The sequence below is a fragment of the Trematomus bernacchii genome, unplaced genomic scaffold, assembly GCF_902827165.1.
Source record: "Trematomus bernacchii unplaced genomic scaffold, fTreBer1.1, whole genome shotgun sequence".
Classification (NCBI taxonomy): Eukaryota; Metazoa; Chordata; class Actinopteri; order Perciformes; family Nototheniidae; genus Trematomus; species Trematomus bernacchii.
Genome location: NW_022987840.1, coordinates 2,428,474 through 2,452,843, shown reverse-complemented (window position 1 = coordinate 2,452,843; position 24,370 = coordinate 2,428,474). Strand labels below are relative to the sequence as shown.

The 24,370-nt window shown below is 39.2% G+C and overlaps 3 protein-coding genes across 7 annotated transcripts in view; all 3 read right to left on the bottom strand.

Moving 5' to 3' along the window:
* LOC117468583 (myelin-associated glycoprotein-like) overlaps window positions 1-1,878 on the bottom strand; it is a 30,664-nt gene extending 28,786 nt beyond the window's left edge. For 2 of the 4 annotated variants that reach the window (XM_034112783.1, XM_034112784.1), the window contains exons 1-3: window positions 1,794-1,875; window positions 1,660-1,702; window positions 106-168 (exon numbers count right to left, since the gene is read on the bottom strand). In XM_034112783.1, coding sequence (XP_033968674.1) covers window positions 106-145 — 40 coding nt within the window. In that variant the 5' untranslated portion in view covers window positions 146-168; window positions 1,660-1,702; window positions 1,794-1,875. Of the gene's footprint in view, window positions 1-105; window positions 169-1,659; window positions 1,703-1,793 lie in introns of all 4 variants that reach the window. The other 2 variants (XM_034112785.1, XM_034112782.1) reach the window with 2 other exon arrangements.
* Window positions 1,879-3,754: 1,876 nt separating this feature from the next.
* On the bottom strand, window positions 3,755-14,711 carry LOC117468593 (myelin-associated glycoprotein-like). Of its 2 annotated transcripts, XM_034112816.1 has the most exons (11): window positions 14,661-14,711; window positions 14,527-14,569; window positions 13,716-13,778; window positions 12,775-13,146; window positions 12,394-12,690; window positions 8,813-9,073; window positions 7,954-8,220; window positions 7,584-7,874; window positions 7,392-7,482; window positions 7,136-7,205; window positions 3,755-5,532 (listed from the first exon to the last, which is right to left on the bottom strand). In XM_034112816.1, the coding sequence occupies exons 3-11, from the start codon at window positions 13,753-13,755 to the stop codon at window positions 5,245-5,247; spliced, it is 1,977 nt and encodes a 658-aa protein (XP_033968707.1). In that variant the 5' UTR covers window positions 13,756-13,778; window positions 14,527-14,569; window positions 14,661-14,711; the 3' UTR covers window positions 3,755-5,244. The 2 variants fall into 2 exon arrangements, with proteins under 2 accessions (XP_033968707.1, XP_033968708.1); XM_034112817.1 differs by lacking the exon at window positions 8,813-9,073 and having other exon boundaries at window positions 14,661-14,708.
* A 2,898-nt stretch (window positions 14,712-17,609) lies between these two features.
* The window catches only part of LOC117468586 (B-cell receptor CD22-like), a 29,284-nt gene continuing 22,523 nt past the window's right edge, over window positions 17,610-24,370 (bottom strand). Inside the window, exon 12 of the mRNA XM_034112792.1 lies at window positions 17,610-18,471. Within this exon, the coding sequence (XP_033968683.1) occupies window positions 18,310-18,471 (162 nt within the window). The 3' untranslated portion in view covers window positions 17,610-18,309. The remainder of the gene's footprint in view (window positions 18,472-24,370) is intronic.

The window sequence follows — 24,370 nt, the reverse complement described above, 5'->3', positions numbered from 1 at the left end:
ACCAGTCCAAATTAACAGCACACACACACAAAACCTTAACTTTAAACAAAAAAGCATATTTTGCACTATTTTTTATTTTAGGCATTAAATTGTTGGAAACCCTACCTTGAAGTAGAAGGAGGAAAACCTTTAAAGCACCCGCCATGCTTTTCTCTCAGCTTGATATTCCTACAGAGGCACCAGACACACACAACAGACACAAAATCTATTCATTTAGATTTACTAGTTAACTACTACAATATGAATAGCCTTAGTAAAGAAGAATACATGTTTTATAGGGGGGATCCATAAAATGTTTTGCATATGTTTTGCAAAACCTTACTGTAGAAAGTAATAATACAAATATAAGAACTTCTATATATATATGTATATATATATATATATATATATATATATATATATATATATATATATATATATATATATTTAAGCAATAGCTCACGACAGGCCGTGGTATATGCTCATTATATCACAGCTAAGGGGCGTGGTTCGGCCCGACGCGAAGCGGAGGGTCGACGGTGAGCTATTGCTTTTATAAAACGGTTACCAAGTGTGGCAATATGAAAGAAAAATACACACTCTAATTTAAATAGTTTTTATTAGTAAATAATGATGTTCAAAATAAAATAGTCCCTCTGTTGCCTTCTGCACGAAACATAGTGCGAGGTGGTTGCTATGCAACAACACTAACAACAGCTAGCGAACATATTAGACAGAGAGCGTTGATCCATTATTTGGCTATTTATTTACATTAATGTGTATGTTGCCGTTTATTGTGCACCCACTGAAAAACTGTCCAGCATCAGTAGCATGGCTTACGTGGTTACTTGTATAGGCTGAGGTTGTTCTAGGCTGTTGCTTGGCGTGGCGAGAATATTGCTCCACTTTCTCCGGTCCCCGAGATTCGGCTTCCAGTAGCTCTGGAGAGAGCTTTCGCACCTGTGGCCACTAACGGTCATAATTTCTCTGCTTTGTTTCAAGACCCGCATCAGAAAGCTTTTGAATGGTGATACTTTTCCAGTTGGTCTACCTGCTCTTCACGTCGCTCTACATGTCGTCGTTTAGGTGCTTTTTGTTCTGGAGATAGGCACTCCTCAATCCACTCCTCCATAGTAAGACCGCCCCCCCCGGAGGTCGAAGTTAATCTTAAATGTTTTTGCGGACCTTTTTGATTACAGATTTGAAAACATCGTTGCTTGCTTTAAAAGTAGCACAATTCATTATGTCAAACCTTGGAAAGTATCTAAATATCCCTGCCCTAATGCCAAAGGAACTGCACACTGAATATGTTTTTGCCGTTTGATGTCTATGTCTGGACCGTTGCGTAAAAAGGAGGGTTTCTGCCCCGTTACTTCTCCGCTGCTTTCTTGTTCCAGTTTGAAAAGCAAACTGCAAGCAGTTTGCTTTTCAGCCCAACTGTATACTGTTTATCTCAGACGCGGAGGGATACTGACTTGTTGTGAAAAGTAACTTACAATTCTACCCTGGTATACGCTCAGTATACCACGGCTAAGAACCAATCAGATTGCTTGATTTTACTTGTCCGTTTTATAAATATATATATATACATATATAACAACATGGCTGAATCAATTAACAAATTAAGCCTGGCATTTTACGACTCGCAATAATTTGAGTTTTCTAACACAATTATCTTACCTTACAGCCAACAATGATGGTCAGCATACGATATTTTCAGTTTCTAGAGAAGAAATAAATACATTAGTAGTAGTATTATATACAGTACTGATCTATGTTTCAGAAATGGATAAAGAAACAAATAAAGGTTTCACCAGCATGGAAGGGTCAGTGGTAATAGTCCAACAACTGAGTCATGTCAGACTGGTGTCGCGTGTTGATGGCTTTTGAAAGATGTGTCCGGGGTGTGGACTTCAGCAGAATAGAGTTTTGAATATCTTTTGACTACATGAATGCAAGTCCCATCAGTCATTTCCTAAGGGATTCACATAACAATGTTCCAAACCAGAATTTTATAATGAAATATAAATGTGTTTTCAAAAGTGAGTTGTTGATTTACATATTCGACAAACAGAAAATATAAAAAATGACTTTGTTTCCACACTCAAGTACTCAACTGTTTCATCAGATCATTTTGTCAATTTGAAACAAAGAGGAAGTGAAGAGAAACAAAATGAAAGGCAATGCAGAAAGAGGGAAGAAACAACAATGTGATACTTTACGTGCACAAACAGTAGAAGTCATAAAGTGTTATAAATGAAACAGTCAAGTTGAAGTAAATATAAGTGAAAACAAAGTGAAGTATAAAGGCTTTACCAAACTAGTTGCCAGTAGGCATTGTGTGTGATGTTTTTGAACAAGCAGAAACTATTTCTGAACTTTCCTGAGCAGCCACATTTAGGAGCTACGCAGAGAAGAACACGATGAAGGAAAAGTGAACCAGTTTGATTCTTATAACACGTAAACTTGGTGTTTGACATACAAGTACTTATGCTGGGATTTTTCTACAAGCATGTAATCACACCGAGAAAGTGATACAGCACTGATGTCAGTTACCAAGAAGGACAGGTGTGGTTAAATGTCAGAAACATGAGGTCAAAGCCTTATACAGACAGATTATTATCTGTTACAGTAAGCATATCAAAAGAGCAGGAAATTAGCTCTAAAGGTGCCACGACTGGTGCAAATAAATATATCACAACCAAATATACAATTACATTGTATCTGGTTTGTTATTGTTCATGTTAAAACTACATCTTACAAGTGAAGATCATCTTAAGCACCAACTCACTAACAGGAAGGAAATTGTGTTCTGTGTCAACAATTTTCTACCAGCTTATTACTTAAATGGTGTTGCAATGTGCACACTGCACTGCAAGGAAATAGTGGATGGTGTTAAAATACTTAACAAGAAAACTGGTAATAAGTTACGCAGGTTTCAGGGATGTTGGAGATCAAGTTTATGAGTTTCTCTGAAAAAGGTATCATATATATACAAGATATTTGGTGATACGCTTTACTGTGACCAAAAATTACAAGGATATACAAATATGGACACGACACAGGACCAATGACTAGTAATTGTGAAAATATTGTTAAAACTGACACATATCTTGAGATGACAATAAGCACAACTAATAATAGGGACGACTGGAAGCTATGCAGCTACTTACCTACTATATGTGCAATAACAGCCTACTGTACTGTATGTGCAATAACAACCTATGTGCAAGAGCCTAAACAGCACATTGCAATATAGCTAAATATGAATCAAAGACTGCATGATGGGAAGATAATTAAGATATTTGTGTGCCATTGGTATTATTAAGTTGAACAAATTGCCAATTAGAACAAACTTTTTATGAATAAACATTTAATAGTGCATTCATGAGAGTGTATGCCTTCATTTGTTTGCATATAAAATGTACATTTCCAACTAACATAATTCATTAAAATGTAATTTATGAAAACAAATAGACAGGATATGGACATATGAAACAATCCAAGACTAAACAGAAATAGTGACCCAGCAAACAGTCTAATCAAATATATGTATTGTTATATTGGATTGCATATCGGCAGGTGTTGCTCAGACCAGCAGGGGGACCTCAGGCTCAAAGAGAAACCTGGCAGTAACAGACTCCCAGCTGCAGGCTGATGTGTTAAACTGCTGAAGGCTTGCAGCTGGTTCAGCGTTGAACCTCAGCCGCCACTCAAGCATCAAGTAACAGTTTCCCCCACTGCGTTCGTACACATCTGTTCAACATCTGGAGCCAGTGCACCTCCTCGTGTCACGCTTTATCCACAGAGTCATGGGTCCAGGTACAGAATCAGATAGTTCATTTTAAGCTTTCTTTTGTATTACTACTCTTTAGTTCTGTCAATACTTTCCCAGAAGCAGAAGAAAAGCTTTTGTCATATCCAGCTTATTACATTACAGCATTGGGGGCAATTTTGTTATGTTATGTTTAATCTTATTTCAGTCACACAACTCGCGTGTTTCTTGATATGTTTATTAGAAGCAACATATAGTTTAAGTTTGGCGTCTAGGCTCGGGCCTCATCATTGCACAGAGTTACATAGAGAATTGAGTGATGAATAGATAACTATTCCCGAGCCTACAGGTGGAAGCTGGGGCAGGCGAGCAGTAGCAGCAGCAGCATTAGCGAGGCAGAGGCAGGCAGATCTGGCAGCTTAAATCGAGCGACATGTTTAGGAGAATGTGTTTTGTTGGTTGTAAGAGGGACGAGGCGCGTCACGTGTTAATGTATCATTGTCGAGTTGACTGCCTGAACTAGCTCGCAGGCTTCTCCCCATTTCAGTCAGATAACTCACTTGTTTCTTGATATGTTTATTAGAAGAAGCATATCATTTGTGTTTGGCGTCTAGGCTCGTGCCTCATCACTCCACAGATATACATAGAACATTGAGTGATGATTAGATAACTATCCCCCAACACTGCATGGAGATTGGATACCCATCCCCCAAAACTGTGTGAACTGAGAGCCTGACGCTGGTGATGTTAGTCTGATAAGTTGAGGGCCTGGCGAAGCTGCCACGTGGCCATTCCCCTTAAACAGGATTTGAGGGGAATGTACTACCTAGTGAAACTGGCTGCTATGTGAAGGCCAGGGAACAGCCCCAAAAGCCATTCCCCTTAAACCCTGCAACTTTGAGGGGAATATACTACAGTACCTATTGACTGCTATGTGTACAATAGGTCTAGGAGAGACCAGTGCCAACCCAAGCACAGCGGCTTTGAAGGGAAGGGTTTTGAATTCCGCTGTTGTATAACTGCCAACAAAATGTCTTTGTTTTTGTATTTTGGAGAAAACAAAATCTATAAAGTGTGACAAGCTATGTCCAGCTGCTTCTTTCACGCTTGGCAAAGGTTTTTAATGTAAAATCAGGAAGACAAAATAGCATTCAAATATTAAATATAGTAAAAGTCATGATTTCAAAGGAGGAAATTCCAGGGTAACTACCTGCTATACAGTATGTATTCATTGTATGGTGATATTGTTTTGCTATGCATCTTATGGACACAAAAAAAGGGGTACAGTTACAAAAGTCCAGAACTAAACTTGAAGCAACAAGTGTGACTACGTTTTAAATAGGTTGCATGCAGAGCAGTTTCTACTACCGCTTCTGCAGTTTTATCTCAGCAGGGATCTGCTTGTATGGTGAAGTCCTGTAGCAGTTTGAAGCGCACATTGCTGTGTTTCACTACCATTTCCCTTAAACGTCAGCCATAAACATTTCACCTCAAGGTTTATGAGACCAAGGTGTCTTCTCTTGTTCCAATTGAGTGTCAGAGACGTTCTCTTCTTCCTCTGCATCTCCTCCGATGCTTCCTCTGGACTGCAGACGGATCTCAGCATACTCCGTCTTTGAGTCCAGGCCACTAATCTCCCCTTCCCCAGGCTTACCCTTTGAATGGGCCTGCAGTTTAGCAAAGTCCACATTGACGTAATGGAGTTCCTCCTCAGCTACTTCTTTCTCTTCCAGAAAAGCTTTATTAGCATAAATCACATCCACTTTTGAAGAGTTGATCTACAGAAACAAAAGAGTTACTTTAGTGATGTAGCAAAGGAGGTAGTAGTGCACAATAAAGCCCATTGTTAAACAGAACACTTTTGGGAAATAAGCTCGTTTGCCAGTAAACCAGCCGTTCATCGTTTCCTTTTTTTAAATATACCATGATGTTTGTGACATTCTATGACCCACTTTTTTTTAAATTAAATTCCATTGTGTGTCATACCAAATTATGAGTTGTCTTTATGGCATATTATACTATGCTTTATTTTTACATATATATACAGTCACTTTTACGCTGCTATGGACAATTTTGCACTCCCATTTGCACTATGTAAATCATCTTTTTTATATATATCCTGCTTACTGAAGTAAACGGTTATTTATTTATTTATTTTTGTAAATTATTGAGTGTTCTTGCATTTAAATGTGTGAGTTTTTTATAACTCGGCACTGTGGGAAACAGTATTTCGATCTTTCTGTGTGTACAAACATATTTTGAGATTGACAATAAAGTTGACTTTGACTTTGACCTTGATGTGGAAATACTATACAGTGAATTTATTTTAGAATAAAATACTATGACATTTTACACATTTTTCATGGCATACTATATTATCAATTAAAACATTTTTATGAGACTTAAAGGTAGGGTAGGTAAGTTTGAGAAACCGGCTCGAGATACACTTTTTGTTATATTCCATGGAATGCTCTTAACATCCCGATAGCAATGAATATCTTAAATGCTTTGACAAAAAATCCATAAAAAAATGTCATCTGTGGAAGCCGTAGTACTGTAAAAAGCACGACCAATCATTTTAGCCGGCCCGGCTAAAGTAACTGGATGGCCTACCTGCCTGTCAGCCTTCCATCTGTGCACAAACTTATCTCGTGCTCTCATTGGTCATGTGCGCGTTCGTGTGTGTTGGAGGAGGGGCTCTATAAGGAAGTGGCAGATTTTCTCCGGTTGTGTATTTTCAAATTCTAGCGATCTCGAGCCGGTTTCTCAAACTTACCTACCCTACCTTTAATTCTGAAATACTTTTAAAACATACTATAATGCAACTTTTTACATTTGTATGGCATACCTGACGGACTTCTTTAAGGGCTTTTTTCCACAAAATAAAGTTGGACTTATGACCTTTGGTGCTCTTTTTTCTATTGTTATTATTAGTATGTTTATTAATTAGGTTTCATTTTTTCATCTCATGTTAGCTTTTTATATACTTTCACTTGTATCTATTGTGTTTTACTAACTTCTTATTTTTTATTATCTTTGCATTATATTTCAGTTTTTATATGAACCATGTTCTAAAGCACTTTGTTCTGCATGCTTTACTGATTACTGACTCTGATTATTTGTCATGGCATACAAAACAAATACTTTTGAAGGCATTATAGATGAACTTTATAGATGACAATGACTTTGTAGAACATACTATATCATGAGTTTCAAAAATATATGTTTTTAAACATACCATACAATGCCTTTTTGACATAGTATATAATTACTTTTTGAGACAACTTTCACTGCTGTTTTAAAAGAAAATAGTACATTTTGTTGGGTAAGTGAAGCTTCCTGTTTTAATGCATCTACCGATATGTGCAAACATGAACTCACCGCATCAGTAACTACAGGGTTGCATGTCTCCGCCTTTCCCTTGTCCGAGGAAGAGATGACTTTTCCTTTCCTAAAAGTAACACACACAACAATATCGAGTCATTTATTATAATTTTATATTAAAGTCTTTCATTTCATGGTGATATTTAGCAATATTCTGAGGTGGCCAAGGCTATACTGCTTAAATGTGCTGCCAGCCTGGTCACCAGTCAAGTTAAACCCCTGATGACATCCTCAAAAAAAGGTTGTCTCTCACCGGTAGTAGATTATCAGCAGCGGTACACACACCAGCAGCATCCCCAGAGCTGCCACTACAAAACCGATCCCAAAAGACAACGAGTGGAGGCCTGAAAAGTCCCCACAAACCACATTGATCATTAAAACCAGAGAGGCAGATTATGCAGAAAAACCAAACAAATACAAATTCACCAACTCGCAATTCCTCTACCTTGCTCAATTTTGCTAAGCGAAAACGCAAAACTGTCAGAACCCAGTGAGTTGATGCTGAGGCAGACTAGAGAGAGCGTGTCTTCGTCCAGATCGTACAGGGTGATGATGCTCTTCATGCCCACGTTCCCCAGGGACTCTTCCCTGATTGGGATGGCAGCAGAGTGATTGACAGGCTCTCCGGCCAACTTCCAAACCAGGGAGGGAGGCGGGTTCCCCTGGCTGTAGCAGGAACATCGAATCATGGATGAAATCTTGATGCAACGGGAAGAAGACAGGATCTCTGGAGGAACTGAGACAAAGAAGTGATTTGATTTTGTTTAATGGAAACAAAGCATTGCCTTTAATAATAAAAATTGTATCAATCTCACATGTGACGTCAAAGCTGACACGCTCTGAGGTGCCAGGTCCGTGGACATTCAGAGCTTCACAGTAATACTGATCTTCTGAGAGTTTGGTCACATTGAAGGTGAGGTCTCTCTCAGAGCCCATCACCTTCTCCTCTCTTCCAGCCGCTCTGAACCAGGTGAAGTTCACTGCTGCTGGATTGGCGATGCTTGTGCAGGTCAGAGTTACAGAGCTGCCGTCCTGCACCGGACCAGAGGGGTCAACAGACACCGAGGTGTTCTTAGGGAGATCTGAAAAGGATATTGTTTAGCTGACGTTAATAGTTCATGCTATGTCAGTCACTTCAAAATAAAAAAGAATGTCTTGGTTTTAAGTTAAGGATTTAGGCCAGTTGGAGTTGCTTACCACCAATGGTACAAGAAGCACAGTTTGGGAATCACAGTCTATGTAAAACACATTTACATTTTGAGTTACCAGCTCCGTTGCTCCCCCGTTTTTAGAGATGTGGGTAAGGAGGAAAAGAGAGAGGGTTATATTTTCTTAGACTTTCTGAGTCTCCTTACACACCGGGGACACACATTTATGTATAGAAGACATAAAAAAGTGCATTTGACATAATAGGTGACCTTTAACACACAGGAACACGTGGGTGATCAACAGAACTCACTCATAACGGACCACTGACATAGAAATGATTTTGAGGTTGTCACGCAATGTGACAATGTGTTACTGTCCATAGTCCAGACACTGTGGTGTTGCCCTGTGACTGTCAGTCTTGGCCTCAGAGACCATGTTTGGGTGACCACAGCTGGATATACAGTAGAGCAATATTCAGTCTGTTGACAGTGTAAATCAATGTCTTTACTGTGAAAATCAACATACACTGAATGTCCAGCCGAATCAGTGTTGAATTTTGGTCCCCATGCTCATTTTCTGCTACACAGTAGTAGTCACCACTGCTGCTTGGTTTGACATTGTTTAAAACCAAACTTGATCCAGCCTCCTTTTCTTCTTCATCACCTTTGTACCAGGTGTAGTTGGTCACAGGTGGGTTGGCCCGGCTATTACAAAGCAGGGAAACAGAGCTGCCCTCCAAAAGTGGACCTTTAGGTTCAATGATTATTGTAGTTTCCTTGGGAGGAACTAAATAAAACAAAATAAATATATTTTGTAATGTTGCTTGTCGATATTTATCATCTGTGTGACTGTTTTTTAATCAGACTTAGATTGTACGTCTATCTAAGTGATGGGTGAGTTCTGGGTTCCGTATCTGTCTGTCAACTTCTGAGACAGTGGTGGAAAACCTTTTTTCCGAACCCACATCGGTCACCTGACTTCCATTCACTTTGTACCAAGTGTACACAGTTGGATTGGCATTGACGTTGCAGGTCAGATTCACCAAGCTGCCCTCTTTTAGTGTAGCAGAGTAGCTGACTGATGTGTTCATTGAAGGATCTGGAAGAGATGATTGAAAATCTAGTAAGCTGTTTTTGTTACCTTTAGACAGAGCCAGGCTAGTTTTCCCACTTGTTGCCAGTCTTTGTGCTGTGCTACGCTAACCAGCTTCTGGCTATATTTACATTTTTCACAGACAAATTTGTAAGTGAAACTTATTTTCTCACTAGTCAAAAAGACATACTACATGCCATCCATCCATCCATCCATCTTCTCCCGCTTATCCATGGTCGGGTTGCGGAGGTAGCAGTTCCAACAGAGAGCCCCAAACGTCCCTTTCCCCGGCCACATCAACCAGCTGGGGGATTCCAATGCGCTCCCAGGCCAGCGAAGAGATATAATCCCTCCACCTGGTCCTAGGTCTACCCCTCGGTGTCCTCCCAGCTGGACGTGCCTGGAACACCTCCCTAGGGAGGCGCCCAGGTGGCATCCTTACTAGGTGCCCGAACCACCTCAACTGGCTCCTTTCAACGCGAAGGAGCAGCGGTTCTACTCCGAGTCCCTCCCGGATGACTGACATTCTCACCTTATCACTAAGGGAGAAGCCAGCCACCCTGCGGAGAAAACCCATCTCTGCCGCTTGTATCCGCAATCTCGTTATTTCGGTCATGACCCATCCTTCATGGTCAAAGGTGAGGGTAGGACCGAAAATGGCTCGGTAGAAAGAGAGCTTTGCCTTCTGGCTTGGCTCTCTTTTCGCCACAACTGTGCATTAAAGCGACTGCAGTACCACTCCCGCTGCTCCGATTCTCCGGCCCATCTCACGCTTCATTGTTCACTCACCCGAGAACAAGACCCCGAGATACTTGAACTCCTTCACTTGGGGTAAGGACTCATTCCCTACTTGGAGTGTACAGTCCATCGGTTTCCGGCTGAGAACCATGGACTCAGATTTGGAGGTGCTGATCCTCATCCCAGCCGCTTCACACTCAGTTGCGAACTGATCCAGTGAGTGCTGAAGGTCACAGACCGATGAAGCCATTAGAACCACATCATCTGCAAAAAGCAGTGGTGCAATCCTTAGCCCATCGAACTGGAGACCCCCTCCCCCACGGCTACGCCTTGAAATCCTGACCATGAATATCACAAACAGGATTGGTGACAAAGCGCAGCCCTGGCGGAGGCCAACCCTCACTGGAAATGGGTCTGACTTACTGCCAAGGACCCAGACACAGCTCTCGCTTTGGGAGTACAGAGATTGGATGGCCCTGAGTAGAGACCCCATCACCCCATACTCCCACAGAATCTCCCACAGTATCTCCCTGGTAACCCGCTCATACGCGTTCTCCAATCTCCAAAACACATGTAGACCGGATAAGCGTACTCCCATGCCCCTTCAGGATCCTTGTGAGAGTAAAAAGCTGATCCGTCGTTCCACGACCAAGACGGACAATGCATTGTTCTTCCTCAATCTGAGGTTCGACTATCGGCCGGACCCTCCTTTCCAGTACCTTAAAGTAAACTTTCCCAAGAAGGCTGAGTCGTGTTATGCCTCTATAATTGGCACACACCCTCTGATCCCCCTTGTTGAAAAGGGGAACCACCACCCCGGTCTGCCACTCCTTCGGTACTGTTTCCAACTTCCACACAATGTTGATGAGACGTGTCAACCATGACAGTCCCTCAACAACCAGAGCCTTCAGCATTTCTGGCTGGATCTCATCCACCCCCGGGGCTTTGCCACTGTGGAGTTGTTTGACTACCTCAGTGACCTCCCCCCGGGAGATTGGTGTTGATCCCCCGTCATCCTCCAGCTCTGCCTCTACCATAGAGGGTGGAGTTGTCGGGTTCAGGAGTTCCTCAAAGTGTTCGTTCCAATGCCCTTACACCCTATCAGTTGAGGTCAACAGAGTCCCCTCCGTACTGTGAACAGCTTGGATGGTTCCCTGCTTCCCCCTCCTGAGGTGTCGGACGGTTTTCCAGAAAAACGTTGGTGCCGCCCGAAAGTCCTTCTCCATGGCTTCTCCGAACTTCTCTCACACCCGCTGCTTTGCCTCGGCCATGGCTGAGGCTGCTGTCCTTCAGGCCTGTCGCAACTGCCTCGGGACTCCCCCGGAACATATCCCGGAAGGCCTCCTTCTTCAGTCGGACGGCTTCCCTGACCACCGGTGTCCACCAGGAGGTTCGAGGGTTACCGCCCCTTGAGGCCCCTAAGACTTTGAGACCACATCTCCCCGCCGCGGCTTCGGCAATAGAGGCTTTGAACACCGCCCACTCTGGTTCAATGTCCCCAGCCTCCACAGGGATGCCTGAAAAGCCGGAGTTGAAGGCCTCCTGGACTTGGGACTCCTCCAGACGTTCCCAGTTCACCCGCACTACACGTTTGGGCTTACCAGGTCTGTCCAGAGCTTCCCCCGCTACTCGACCCAACTCACCACCAGATGGTGATCAGCAGACAACTCCACCCCTCTCTTTAACCGAGTGTCCAAAACATACGGCCTCAGGTCCGATGATACGATAACAAAATTGATCATGGACCTTCTGCCTAGTGTTACGACCCTGGGTCGTGTGCAGATATTTCTTCCTCCTCCTGTGTCTGTGTTGCTGCGTGTGAGTAAGCAGGTGGTGCCCGGTTGCTGATTGGCTGCCCTCGACAGGCTGATTGGTCCACCTGAGGAGACGGGAGTATTTAAGCTGCAGCCGTGCAGTTCCTCGGCCCTCTCTCTGACTCGACTTCTCCTACTAGTATTTTCCTACTAGTATTTTGATGGCTTCATGAATCAATAACAAGTCTTACCAACTTTTGCGTTGCCAGAATGTTAAATACCTCTTTGAATAATAAAAATAAGAATAAACTCTAGTAAGTCAGCACATAAATAACAGTGGTTTGGTGTCCCCATTTTTTCAGTAAATAATCAAGTCTGCAGTTGTAGTTAACAAAACTTGATCCAAATATTCCCCAGAGGAACATTTCATAACATCACATTATATCAAATGAAGGGAATGATTAATTATGAACTAAATCAACATCCAACTCAGCAACAAGAAAAGGCCTGAAACATACTCACAAAGAACATGGAGGGTCATAAACTTTTCCAACCGAAGGTCGGTGTTGCCAGCTTGTCGTTTGTAGAGAGCGGTGCACGAAAAGTTCTGTCCATTGTGGAGGTAAGAAGAGGTGAAGTTCATAACAGAGACCATGGATTCAGATTCATGTTTCTCCTCAATGTTACCTATCCTGGGGGTCCAAGTCAGACCTGGGGGAAGGATGGGACATGGAGCTACAGCCGTGCAGCTCAACGTCACCAGAGCCCCCTCTTCTACCTCCAGTGTAGATGGAGTTATGGTAGGTTGGTCCAGTGAATCTGAGGAGTAAAAAAAACAAGTACATGACAAGAGGGAAACCAAAAGATGTGTAAAGTGAAAACATTAAAAGACATAATACAAACTTTGAGTGGTGATACGGACTCCTGTCGGATAGGTGGCCTTCAGCCTGTGATCACACTGAATCCTGAAGTAGTAGTAGTAGTCAGAATGGGACGGTTGCATGTTGTAGAAGATGGTGGTGCACTTCTTGTTCTGCAGGTTCCCTGTGAGGTTTCCTTGCAGAATGTTTCCGCTTGCCTGATCTCCAGTGAGGCTGGAATCAAACACAAATGTTCCCCCCGTGCTTCCTCTGATCCAAATTGCTTTGCAGGTATGATCCAGATCTCCATCAAACTGCGAGTCGAAGTCGAAAGTGCAGGGGACCTTCACACAGGATCCAGTTAGTCCATCTATTCTCAGAGGCATGGTGATTTCCCACTCCAAGCATAAGCTACCTGAGATTAAATAAAAGCAATAAATTAAATATCCGCCAAGGTTAAAGAAAAATTAAGTATTCAAACAACCACCAGACTCTGGGACAGTTTTATCCCACAGGCCATAAGACTGCTAAACACCTGAGCTCTGTTAAGTGCCTCGATAAACATTCATCTGTTTGTCATCTTGCAATCTACATATTTATATAAATAGTTATCACCGCAATAAACCGTATTTAATTTCGTCTTAATGTACATTATTTAATTTCATATTCTGTTCTTGTATATATCATATTCTATTTACATGTACAGTATATAGACTTCTTGCACTATTTTTTTAATTGTATGTTATTATATATGTTGCATCGTTGGAGGAGCTCGGGTCGTAAGATTTTCATTGCCATTACTACACTGTAGCTTATCTTGAAAAAATAATTAAGCAGAAATGTAAACTGTCATAATTAAAAGAAAACAAACCCGTCCAAATAAACAGCACACACACAACCTTAACTATAAACAAAAAAGCATATTTTGCACTTTTTGTGAGTAATCAAAAGACATCAAAGGCATTAAATTGTTGGAAACCCTACCTTGAAGTAGAAGGAGGAAAACCTTTAAAGCACCCGTCATGCTTTTCTGTCAGCTTGATATTCCTACAGAGGCACCACACAACAGACACAACATCTATTCATTTGTATTTACTAGTTACCTACTACAATATGAATAGCCCTAGTAAAGAAGAATACATGTTTTATAGGGGGGAATTATATTAACTTCACTTCATACTTCACAAAGTAAATATGATCAAATGTGACGTTTGATATGTTTTGCTGAAAGAATAACCCAGTTTGAGTAATATCAAGTTTCACAAAGTAGAGAAGCAGTGCCTGCTTATTTAAAAAACACAATTAATACTACTGAAAAGTATTAGTTATGTATAAAATTCATACTTTTAAACTATTGCTTTAACTTGTATTGCAATGTACTCTTACTGTTACTGGTGTCATCACTAAAAAGAGGAAATAATGTCCTCCTTTCAAAGATAAAATTAGGGAGACAGCATGAAGATGTTAACTAATGATAACTATTTAAAATATTTTGCATTTGTTTTGATAGAAATTCTGTAAAGGTATGCACATTATTCTTACAAACAGAAAGCAATATATATATGAAATAATAGAATATATACATATACTGATAACTATTTAAAATGTTTTGCATATGTTTTGCAAAACCTTTTATGTAGAAAGTAATAAAACAAAATTACAAAATGTCTTTAAAGATATGTAAATTATTTTCACCACGAACAAACAATATATACATATGTAACAAAATGACTGAATTAACTGATAAAAAAAAGCCTAACATTGTATGACTTTTTTTCAAAAACAATTATCTTACCTTACAGCCAACAATGATGGTCAGCATACGATATTTTCTGTTTCTAGAGAAGAAATAAATACATTAGTAGTAGTAGTATATACAGTACTGATCTACGTTTCAGAAATGGATAAAGAAACAAATAAAGGTTTCACCAGCATGGAAGGGTCAGTGGTAATAGTCCAACAACTGAGTCATGTCAGACTGGTGTCGCATGTTGATGGCTTTTGAAAGATGTGTCCGGGGTGTGGCCTTCAGCACAATAGAGTTTTTAATCTCTTTTTACTACATGAATGCAAGTCCCATCAGTCATTTCCTAAGGGATTCACAGAACAATGTTCCAAACCAGAATGTTATAATGAAATATAAATGTGTTTTCAAAAGTGAGTTGTTGATTTACATATTCAACAAACAGAAAATATAAAATATGACATTTGTTTCCACACTCAAGTACTCAACTGTTTCATCAGATCATTTTGTCATTTTGAAACAAAGAGGAAGTGAAGAGAATCAAAATGAAAGGCAATACAGAAAGAGGGAAGAAACAACAATGTGATACTTTACGTGCGCAAACAGTAGAAGTCATAAAGTGTCATAAATGAAACAGTCAAGTTGAAGTAAATATAAGTGAAAACAAAGTGAAGTATAAAGGCTTTACCAAACTAGTTGCCAGTAGGCATTGTGTGTGATGTTTTTGAAGAAGCAGAAACTATTTCTGAACTTTCCTGAGCAGCCACATTTAGGAGCTACGCAGAGAAGAACACAATGAAGGAAAAGTGAATCAGTTTGGTTCTTAAAACACAGATACTTGGTGTTTGACATACAAGTATTTGTGCCGGGATTTTTCTAGAATCACACCAAGAACGTAATGTTACAAACTGTACGCTGATTTTCAAAACAGCACTGATGTCAGTTACCAAGAAACACAGATGTGGTTAATTGTCTGAGACATGAAGTCAAAGCCTTATGTTGACTATTCTTATCTGTTACAGTAAGCATGTCAAAAGAGCAGGAAATTCGCTCTAAAGGTGCCACGACTGGTGCAAATAAATATATATATCACAACCAAATATACAATTACATTGTATCTGGTTTGTTCTTGATCATGTAAAAACTGCATCTTAGTGAAGATCATCTTAAGCACCAACTCTCTAACAGGAGAGTTTATGTATCTACCAGCTTATTACTGTGTTGCGATGTGCACACTGCACTGCAAGTAAATAGTGGATATTGTTAAAATACTTAACCAAAAAAACAGGTAATAAGTTACGCAGGTGTCAGGGATGTAGGAGTGTGTGCGTGTGCATGATTTCATGCAAGCTCGCTCACATATTTGTTGGAAATAAATAAATATAGAAAATAACAGTGTTTTGTGAAATGTTATGTAAAGTTCTACAACAAATACTCCTGTAGGAGTATAATAACAAGGATATACAAATATAAGGCACACGACACAGGACCAATGACTAGTAATTGTGAAAATATTGATAAAACAGACGCATATCTTGAGACGACAATAACCATAACTAAAAATAGGGACGACTGGACATTATGCAACTATTTACAACCTACTGTGTGTGCAGAGGCTAAACAGCACATTGCAAAATAGCTAAATATTAATCAAAGACTCCATGATCAGAATATATTTGTGTGCCATTGTTATTATTAAGTTGGCAATACAGATGTTGATTGAAAAAAAGACCAACATTTTTATGAATAAACATTTAATAGTGCATTCATAACAGTGCATGCCTTCATTTGTTTGCATATCAAACCCATATACACTTCCAAATAACTTAATTCATAAAAATGTAATATCTGAAAACAAATATACAGCATATGGACATATTTGAGGAAACACCTGACCATATAAAACAATCCAAGACTAGACAGAAATAGTGATGCAGCACACAGTCTAATAAAATGGTTGCATTGTTATATTAGATCGCATTATATCGACAGGTGCTGCTAGTATTGTGTTCACACCCTGTTGTAGTTTTAGTGTACACCTGTGCTGTAATGCTTCGCTCAGACCAGCAGGGGGAGCTCAGGCTCAAAGAGAAACCTGGCCGTAACAGACTCCCAGCTGCAGGCTGATGTGTTAAACTGCTGAAGGCTTGCAGCTGGTTCAGCGTTGAACCTCAGCCGCCACTCAAGCATCAAGTAACAGTTTCCCCCACTGCGTTCGTACACATCTGTTCAACATCTGGAGCCAGTACACCTCCTCGTATCACGCTAGACTATATCTGTGTTTTCTTCTAGAATGAAAAGAGGCTGGAGGACTGTGAGAACATCAGCACAGCACACTCAGCCGTATCTCTGAATCCATTGAACGATGACATAGACACCAGTGAGGATGAATTAGAGATCAATTATTCACAGGTGAACTTCAAGGCAAAGACTCAGAGAGCCGCCAGAGAATTGAGCAGCTCTGATGAAGAGGAGACGCAGTACTCTCACGTCAAAATCTGAGTTTACATGATCTTATCCTGCCTTACAGGTTCAGCCAATTGTTAAATACAGTTTGGATTTCAATATGTTTCACTGCTTCTCTCCTTTGATCAGTAGGCTATCAGTAAGTACCAAAATGGTGAGCTTAATCCAAACACATGAAACCTACAATTAAAAAGAAAGACATTGTGTTTAAACTTCTGAGTTGTGAAATAAAAGTATGCATTGGAAGATGTATGTTGGGGAAATATTTTCCAAGCCCACCCTTTTGACCCAGTTTATCAGTTTGTATGCTACTGCCCTCTCTGAGCACAGGCCTGCAACTTAGGGCTGCTGTGCTCTCAGTGTTTTGTTTCCCTGTTCCTGCCTGTTGGCGTCAGCTGATAGAGATGTTATAATGCTTTGCCTGTTTTAACTTGTTATGCAGAATGTTGATTATTCTCTCAGAACCAGATAAATGGGTCTGGGGTAGAGATCTTCAGAATTGGTCGGGCAACCGCTGTATCAACTTCTTGCTGCAGCACATGTCTTGTCAATTCTCCGGCCGTAACTCTTCATAATAAACCATCAGTGTTTGCCATCAAGTTCCAGCTCTCCCCGTGTCTCACTGTGTTTCCATTATAATATACATTATTTAAAAAAAAGTATTGACATTTACGACGAGGGCTTTAATGTTGAAATATTGTGCAGAAGAGGCTTGTTTCTGAAATAAACATGTTCAAACAATGTGCCAAATACATATTGCTCTATTTCATTACAAGCTTTATAAAATCTTTTCACAATTTGTATAACTGCCAACAAACTGAAAGTTTTTGTATTTTGAAAAATAAATCTATAAAAAAAGTTTGACAAACTATGTCCAGCTGCTTCTTTCACGCTTTGCAAAGGCTTTAAATGTAAAATCATGATGCAAGATAGCATTCAAATATTAAATATAGTAAGGTCATGATTTCAAAGCAAAAACGTATTGTTATAATTGATTGTTGGGTAACTACCTGCTATACAGTATGTATTCATTTTATGGTGATTTTGTTTTGCTATGCATCTTATGGACCAAAGAAAAATATGTACTGTAACAAAAGTCCAGAACTAAACTTGAAGCATTTACATAAGCTGCCTGCAGAGCAGTTTCTATCACCGCTGCTGCAGTTTTCTTTTTACCACAGCGGGGATCTGCTTGTATGGATAAGTCCTGTAGCAGTTTGAAGTGCATGAATCTGTGTTTCACTACCATTTCCATTAAACGTCAGCCATAATATCTTCACCACAAGGTCTATGAGACTAAGGTGTCTTCTCTTGTCCCAATTGAGTGTCAGCAATGTTATCTTCTTCCTTTCCATCTCCTTAGATCGATTAGATCTCAGCATACTCAGCCGTCTCTGAGTCCAGGCCTGTAATCTCCTGCAGTTTAGCAGAGTCCACATTGATGCAATGGAGAGGTTCTTCCCCATCTACTTCTTTCATTTCCAGAAAGGCTTGATTAGCATAAACCACATCCACTTCTGAAGAGTTGATCTACATAAATCAAAATATTTGCTTTAGTGATGTAGCAAAGGAGGTAGTAGTGCACAATAAGGCCCATTGTTGAACAGAACACTTTGGGAAATAACTTGTTTGCCAGTAAACCAGCCGTTCATTGCTTCCTTTTTTTAAATACCATGGGAGAGTGGGGTATGAGCCAGTGGGTGAATTGACCCACCCCCTTTATCTAGGGAACTGTGCACATTTGTTGTCATGTGACCATAAATTCAGGAAGAACCCAACATTTCTATTTGGCTGTGATGGAGAGAAGCACACGGTCAATGGGCTAAATAGAGCCAGTGGTTCAACAAGAGACAGACAGAGGAGATGGAGAGAGTGGCCACTGATGTCAAGGGTGGAAAATCCATCAGAGCAGCTGCAAAAGACCGAAATATTGATAACCCTGCGTAGATACATGAAAAGTAAGGAGGAAAAGGAAAGGAAAACAGTAGGTACAGTGGACCAGCAGAGGCAAAGAGGGTCTTCACACAGGAGAGAGAAGGAGCTTGCAGACCAAAAACTGGCTGACCAGTTCCATGGCAAAGAGCTCAGGTTTAAACTTGAAAAAGTCAATAGGTCAATTTACCCCCAGATGGCTTAATTTAACTCAATTTACCCCTCAGATTGGGCAAGTTAAGCCACAAGACCACTTTTTCTTTTAAGAAATCATATTTTCATGACCTTTTGTGATATTTGCATTAATTTCATTTTGATTGACAGAAGACATCCTGCAGTAAAGGTTGTTGTTGTCACTTGACTTTTATCTCGTTTTTCGTTGCCTAGAGGTCAACATAATTAAAATAATGGCTCATCTTACCCCACTCTCCCATACTATGATGTTTTTGACATTTTATGGGACACTTTTACTTTTTAAAATGCCATTTGGTATGTCATACTAAATTATGAGATGTCTTTATGGCACAATATAATATGGTTTCTTTTTTAATTTAAATTAAATACTATACTATGAATTTATTATAACATAATAAACTATGATAGTTGACACATTCTTGACACATGGCATACTATACTATCAATACAAACCGTAAAGACACTGAAACACTTTTAAAACATTCTACACTACGACTTTTTTAATTTGACAGGTGACATTTCTACCTTTTCTTTCTCTAAAACCTTAAGTTGGACGATGACCTTTGGGTGCTATTTTTGTCCTTGTTTTATTATTTCATTATTATTATTGATAGGTTTCACTTTTTTTCAACTCATGTTTGGCATTCCATATTCTTTCCCTTTTATCCATTGTGTTTTCCTAAAATACTATTTTTTATTATCTTCACATTACATTTCTGTTTCTATTTGTATAAACTATGTTCTAAAGCATTTTGTTCTGCATTTCTGTATGAAAGAATTACAGAACACTGACATGCTTCACTACTGAAACTGATTATACAACTGATTATTTTGAAATGTTTCATGGCATACAAAACACATACTTTTTTGGAATGTTGAATGCATGATATAGACTACCATGATTTTGAAAAAAGAACATATATCATGACTTTTAACGATTTATGTATTTTTGACATACAGTACCATACAATGCTGTTTTGACAAAGTATATTAAAGATGGGGTAGGTAAGTTTGAGAAACCGGCTCGAGATACACTTTTTGTTATATTCCATGGAATGCTCTTAACATCCCGATAGCAATGAATATCTTAAGTGCTTTGACAAGAAATCCATAAAAAAATGTCATCTGTGGAAGCTGTGGTACTGTAAAAAGCACGACCAATCATTTTAGCCGGCCCGGCTAAAATAACTGGATGGCCTACCTGCCTGTCAGCCTTCCATCTGTGCACAAACTTATCTCGTGCCCTCATTGGTCATGTGCACGTTCTTGTGTGTTGGAGGAGGGGCTCTGTAAGGAAGTGGCAGATTTGTTCCAGCTGTGTATTTTCAAATTCTAGCGCACTCGAGCTGGTTTCTCCAAAATTACCTACCCCACCTTTAAGTATATTATATTTTTTAGGACTCAGCAAAAACAGCAAAGAGTACATTTTTGTTGGGTATGTGAAGCTTCCTGCCAATGTGTGCAATACATAAACTCACCGCATTAGTAATTATAGGGTTGCAAGTCTCCGCCTTTCCCTTGTCGGAGGAAGAGATGACTTTTCCTTTCCTACGACAAACACAAATAAATTGCAAAGGAGTCATTTATTATAATTTTCTAATAAAGTCTTTCATTTTTTTTTTTTCTGAGATATTTAGCCATTTTTGGAGGCGGCCATGGTTGCACTACATACATTTGCTGCCTGCCTGGTCCCCAGTAGAGTTAACCCCCTGATGACCACCTCAAAATGCATTAAAAATGTTTTTTATAGTAGCTTTGAAAAAAACGAGTTGTCTCTTACCGGTAGTATATTAGAAGCAGCGGTAACAACCCTGTCTCCTAGAAATTACGTTCCCACAAAACTAAACTGCATTCTCAAATACGTTTCGCAAGAAACGTATTTCCTTCCACGTTACATTTGTTATGAACATATCTTAAATACGTTTATTTTCTACATATCTTCTAGAAACCTATTTTCTCTCATATGACGTTAGTTATGAACGTATCTTAAATACGTTTGCTTTCTACCTATATTTGCCATTTCTTTTCTAGCTTATAATAATGATAATAGTCATTTATTAATATCATTTTAGAGCAAACTTATTTTCGCGCTGGCTGGCGGCTGACTTTTCAGTTGACCAAATCCCTTATTATGCTGGTTAATGCTTAATAATCACAATATTGTTTGTAGTCGTTTCATACAGCATTCTCAATTACGTTTAACAAGAAACGTCTTTTGTCCCACGTTATGTTTGTTCTGAACATATCTTAAATACGTTTGCTTTCTACCTATTTTTGACATTTCTTTTCTAGCTTATAATAATGATAATAGTCATTTATAAATATCATTTCAGAGCACACATTTGAAATCGACGATCTGGCTTGATATCCTATGGTTCAATTAAAATCAGTAGGCGAGGCTGTAATTTCGCCAGCTGCGAGGCAGAAAATAATAGTTTTAACATGCCAAAAAGCTGCTGTGTCGTTTATTGCACCTCAAACATTAAAACAAATCCAGAGTTACGTGTTTCTTCCTCTAAGAAGAAAGGACAGTATACAACAGAAGAGCTCTGTGGCTTCAGGCTGATCGCCGTTCAAATGACAGCTGGTTTCCCCAAAAGTGGGCAGGGCTGTAAAGTGACGTAGGAAAGATCCTCAGCTCGCTGATTGGATGTTTTAGCCGCAATGCACGTCGGGATATGGTGTTAATGCGATATGAAATCCGAAAAAAAATCTGAATTTAGGATGGCCGAAGACACTACACTACCCATAATCCCCAGCTATCGTTTGGGACTACAGTCCCGTTGACAAACCCCGTGATTAATCTTCAAGCTCTGGGATTGGATGTTGGAGTGGCAGTGCGCCAAGGTTACGCCGAGCGCCAAACAGCTCTTTGAAATGGAACGAAACCACGGCAGACTTTCCAAAACTGGACTCGAACGCCCCCCCAGAACTACAGATGCTGGCTATTGTGTTTCGCAACATGTTCTATAGCGTCTCTACTGGGAATTGTAGTTTTAAAAGACGTTTTCGTTTTTCCCAAAATTAGAAGTTGATTGTATTAAACTGTGTACAGCCCTGGAGGTTTAGGGGATAGGAAACAAATTGGTGTGTACAAATGTAAAACATGTAATTAATAAATGGGTGAAAATCGCTTGTGTCCATAATGGGAAGCATTAATATATACCCACATGCCAGCTCATTGTTACTTTGTAATTCTACTCCACTACAATTCAGAGGTTAACCTGGTATTTTTACTCCACTACATTTATTTTAGTTACTTTGCAGATTCTGATTAATGATGTGAAATATAAACAACCCTTAAAGCAGACTTTAGTTACACCTGAGTAAAATTCAGGGAAGGTGATTGTCAAGTGCCAACAATCAGGAGAGATATTAGTTGGTGCTTGAGAAGACTAAACATTTATCTGCAGATCTCTATAAAGTATATTCATTACTCGTTATTCTCTACTAATAGTTAATTAAAGACTGTATATAATAGCTATTTTGCACATCCCTTTCAAGATTTTCTAAGGTTTATTGACATATCATATACACCACGATGTTGAAGTTATGCAATTAATGAAAAACTTGGGTCACAGGTTCCTCAACAGTGCATTACAAGACATCTATCAATATGTGTGTATTCCTCCACCATTAAACTCAAATTCTGCACATGTCTTATACTATCTACATACATAAGAGTATAATTAATATATATATAATATCAGTTAAAATAAGTGCTTCAACACAGTTAACATTGCAGGAAAGCAATATATTAGACGTTAAGTACTTTGTCAGGCTTAACATTTATCTGTAGATAGATACCCCCAAAGCTTTTTTCTTATTTGAAAGAAAACCTAAAGTGTTCTTTAATGTGTTAATAAAGGTTAATTAGTTTGTCTGTTTTGCACATCCTCATATTAATATCAGGCACTAAACTGTTTTATTGTAGAGATCACTTACAGTATCTTCTTGATTTTTTATATTCTATATTTCTATCATTGACCTTCTACTTTCCCCCTATGAAAGTATGTACTCTTAATATTTTATTCATCAAATAACATTATTCAACAAAAATAACATTATTCAACAAAAATAATTAAATAACATGCTTTAACCACTAGGCGGTGCACACAAGGTACACACAGCATACTAATAATAACTTTGTTAGTGTAGGACACTTATGTATGTATAACATCTGAAGATGTGTAGTTTTATTCATGTTTTTACATAATTGTACAGGATATTGCTATATTATTTCTCATGTTTTACTTCTACACATTAATATCTGATTTGTAAAACATCACAGACAGAAAGGTATATCCGTCATTTAATGGTAAGCTATTGAAATTGTGATTCCATAGATGTGTCTCCCATCACCCAAATCCCCTGACTATTCTCTCAACTCAGTATTTACATTCTTATATTCAAAGAAAATCAGTAATATCTTTAAAAACTACAAGTCCTTTTCTATCAGCTGTGCACCGTTATGGTGTAAATATAACCTATCTACCAATTGGATCAAATATAAAAGTCAGCCGTATTAGTATTGATACTGCAAGGAGACGTATTTTGTGAAAAGAAATGTAAGATGTTGTTTAATTGTTGATATATTTATGATCCACGTCACGTATTCAGTTTCGGCGGCAGTTCTTCCTGTTTGTCCAGAAGTCTTCTCATCAGGGCTCTATAAATAAAGAACTATGGCAGATGTGTAATATTTAATGCAGCCGAACCATGTATTACAATGCCGTTATGTGATGACTTTCAAAGAGAAAAGCAAGAACACTCGGAATAAAGTATTATTATTATTTTTTTTTATGTTTTCGGATTTCACATCGCATAAACACCATATCCCAACGTGCATTGCGGCTAAAACATCCAATCAGCGAGCTGAGGATCTTTCCTACGTCTGTTTCCGGTATTGTTCCTGTAATGAAAGTTCACATTTATGCTACATTGAAGGGTGGAATTGACTACACATCTTCAGAAACATAATTTGCTTCAGATATATACTGTAACTCATAGCAATATTGTAACCATTAAGAAAAGCCAACTGCATTAAAAACCCAGTTAACAAACACAAGGTAAAGTATTTTTCCTTCAGTAATGAAGATGTAATTCCAATGTAGACACACCTGGGGTCGCTGTTCAGTCTGTTACGCTGAGCCATGCATTGTCTGGAACGTAAAAGGGACGAAGAAGACAAAGTGAAGTGACGTACTTCCGGTTCAATGTGAAAACATTCCCAGTTAAACCATAGATATATATAAAAACATATGTTTATATATATCTATGAGTTAAATAACATAAACAAATC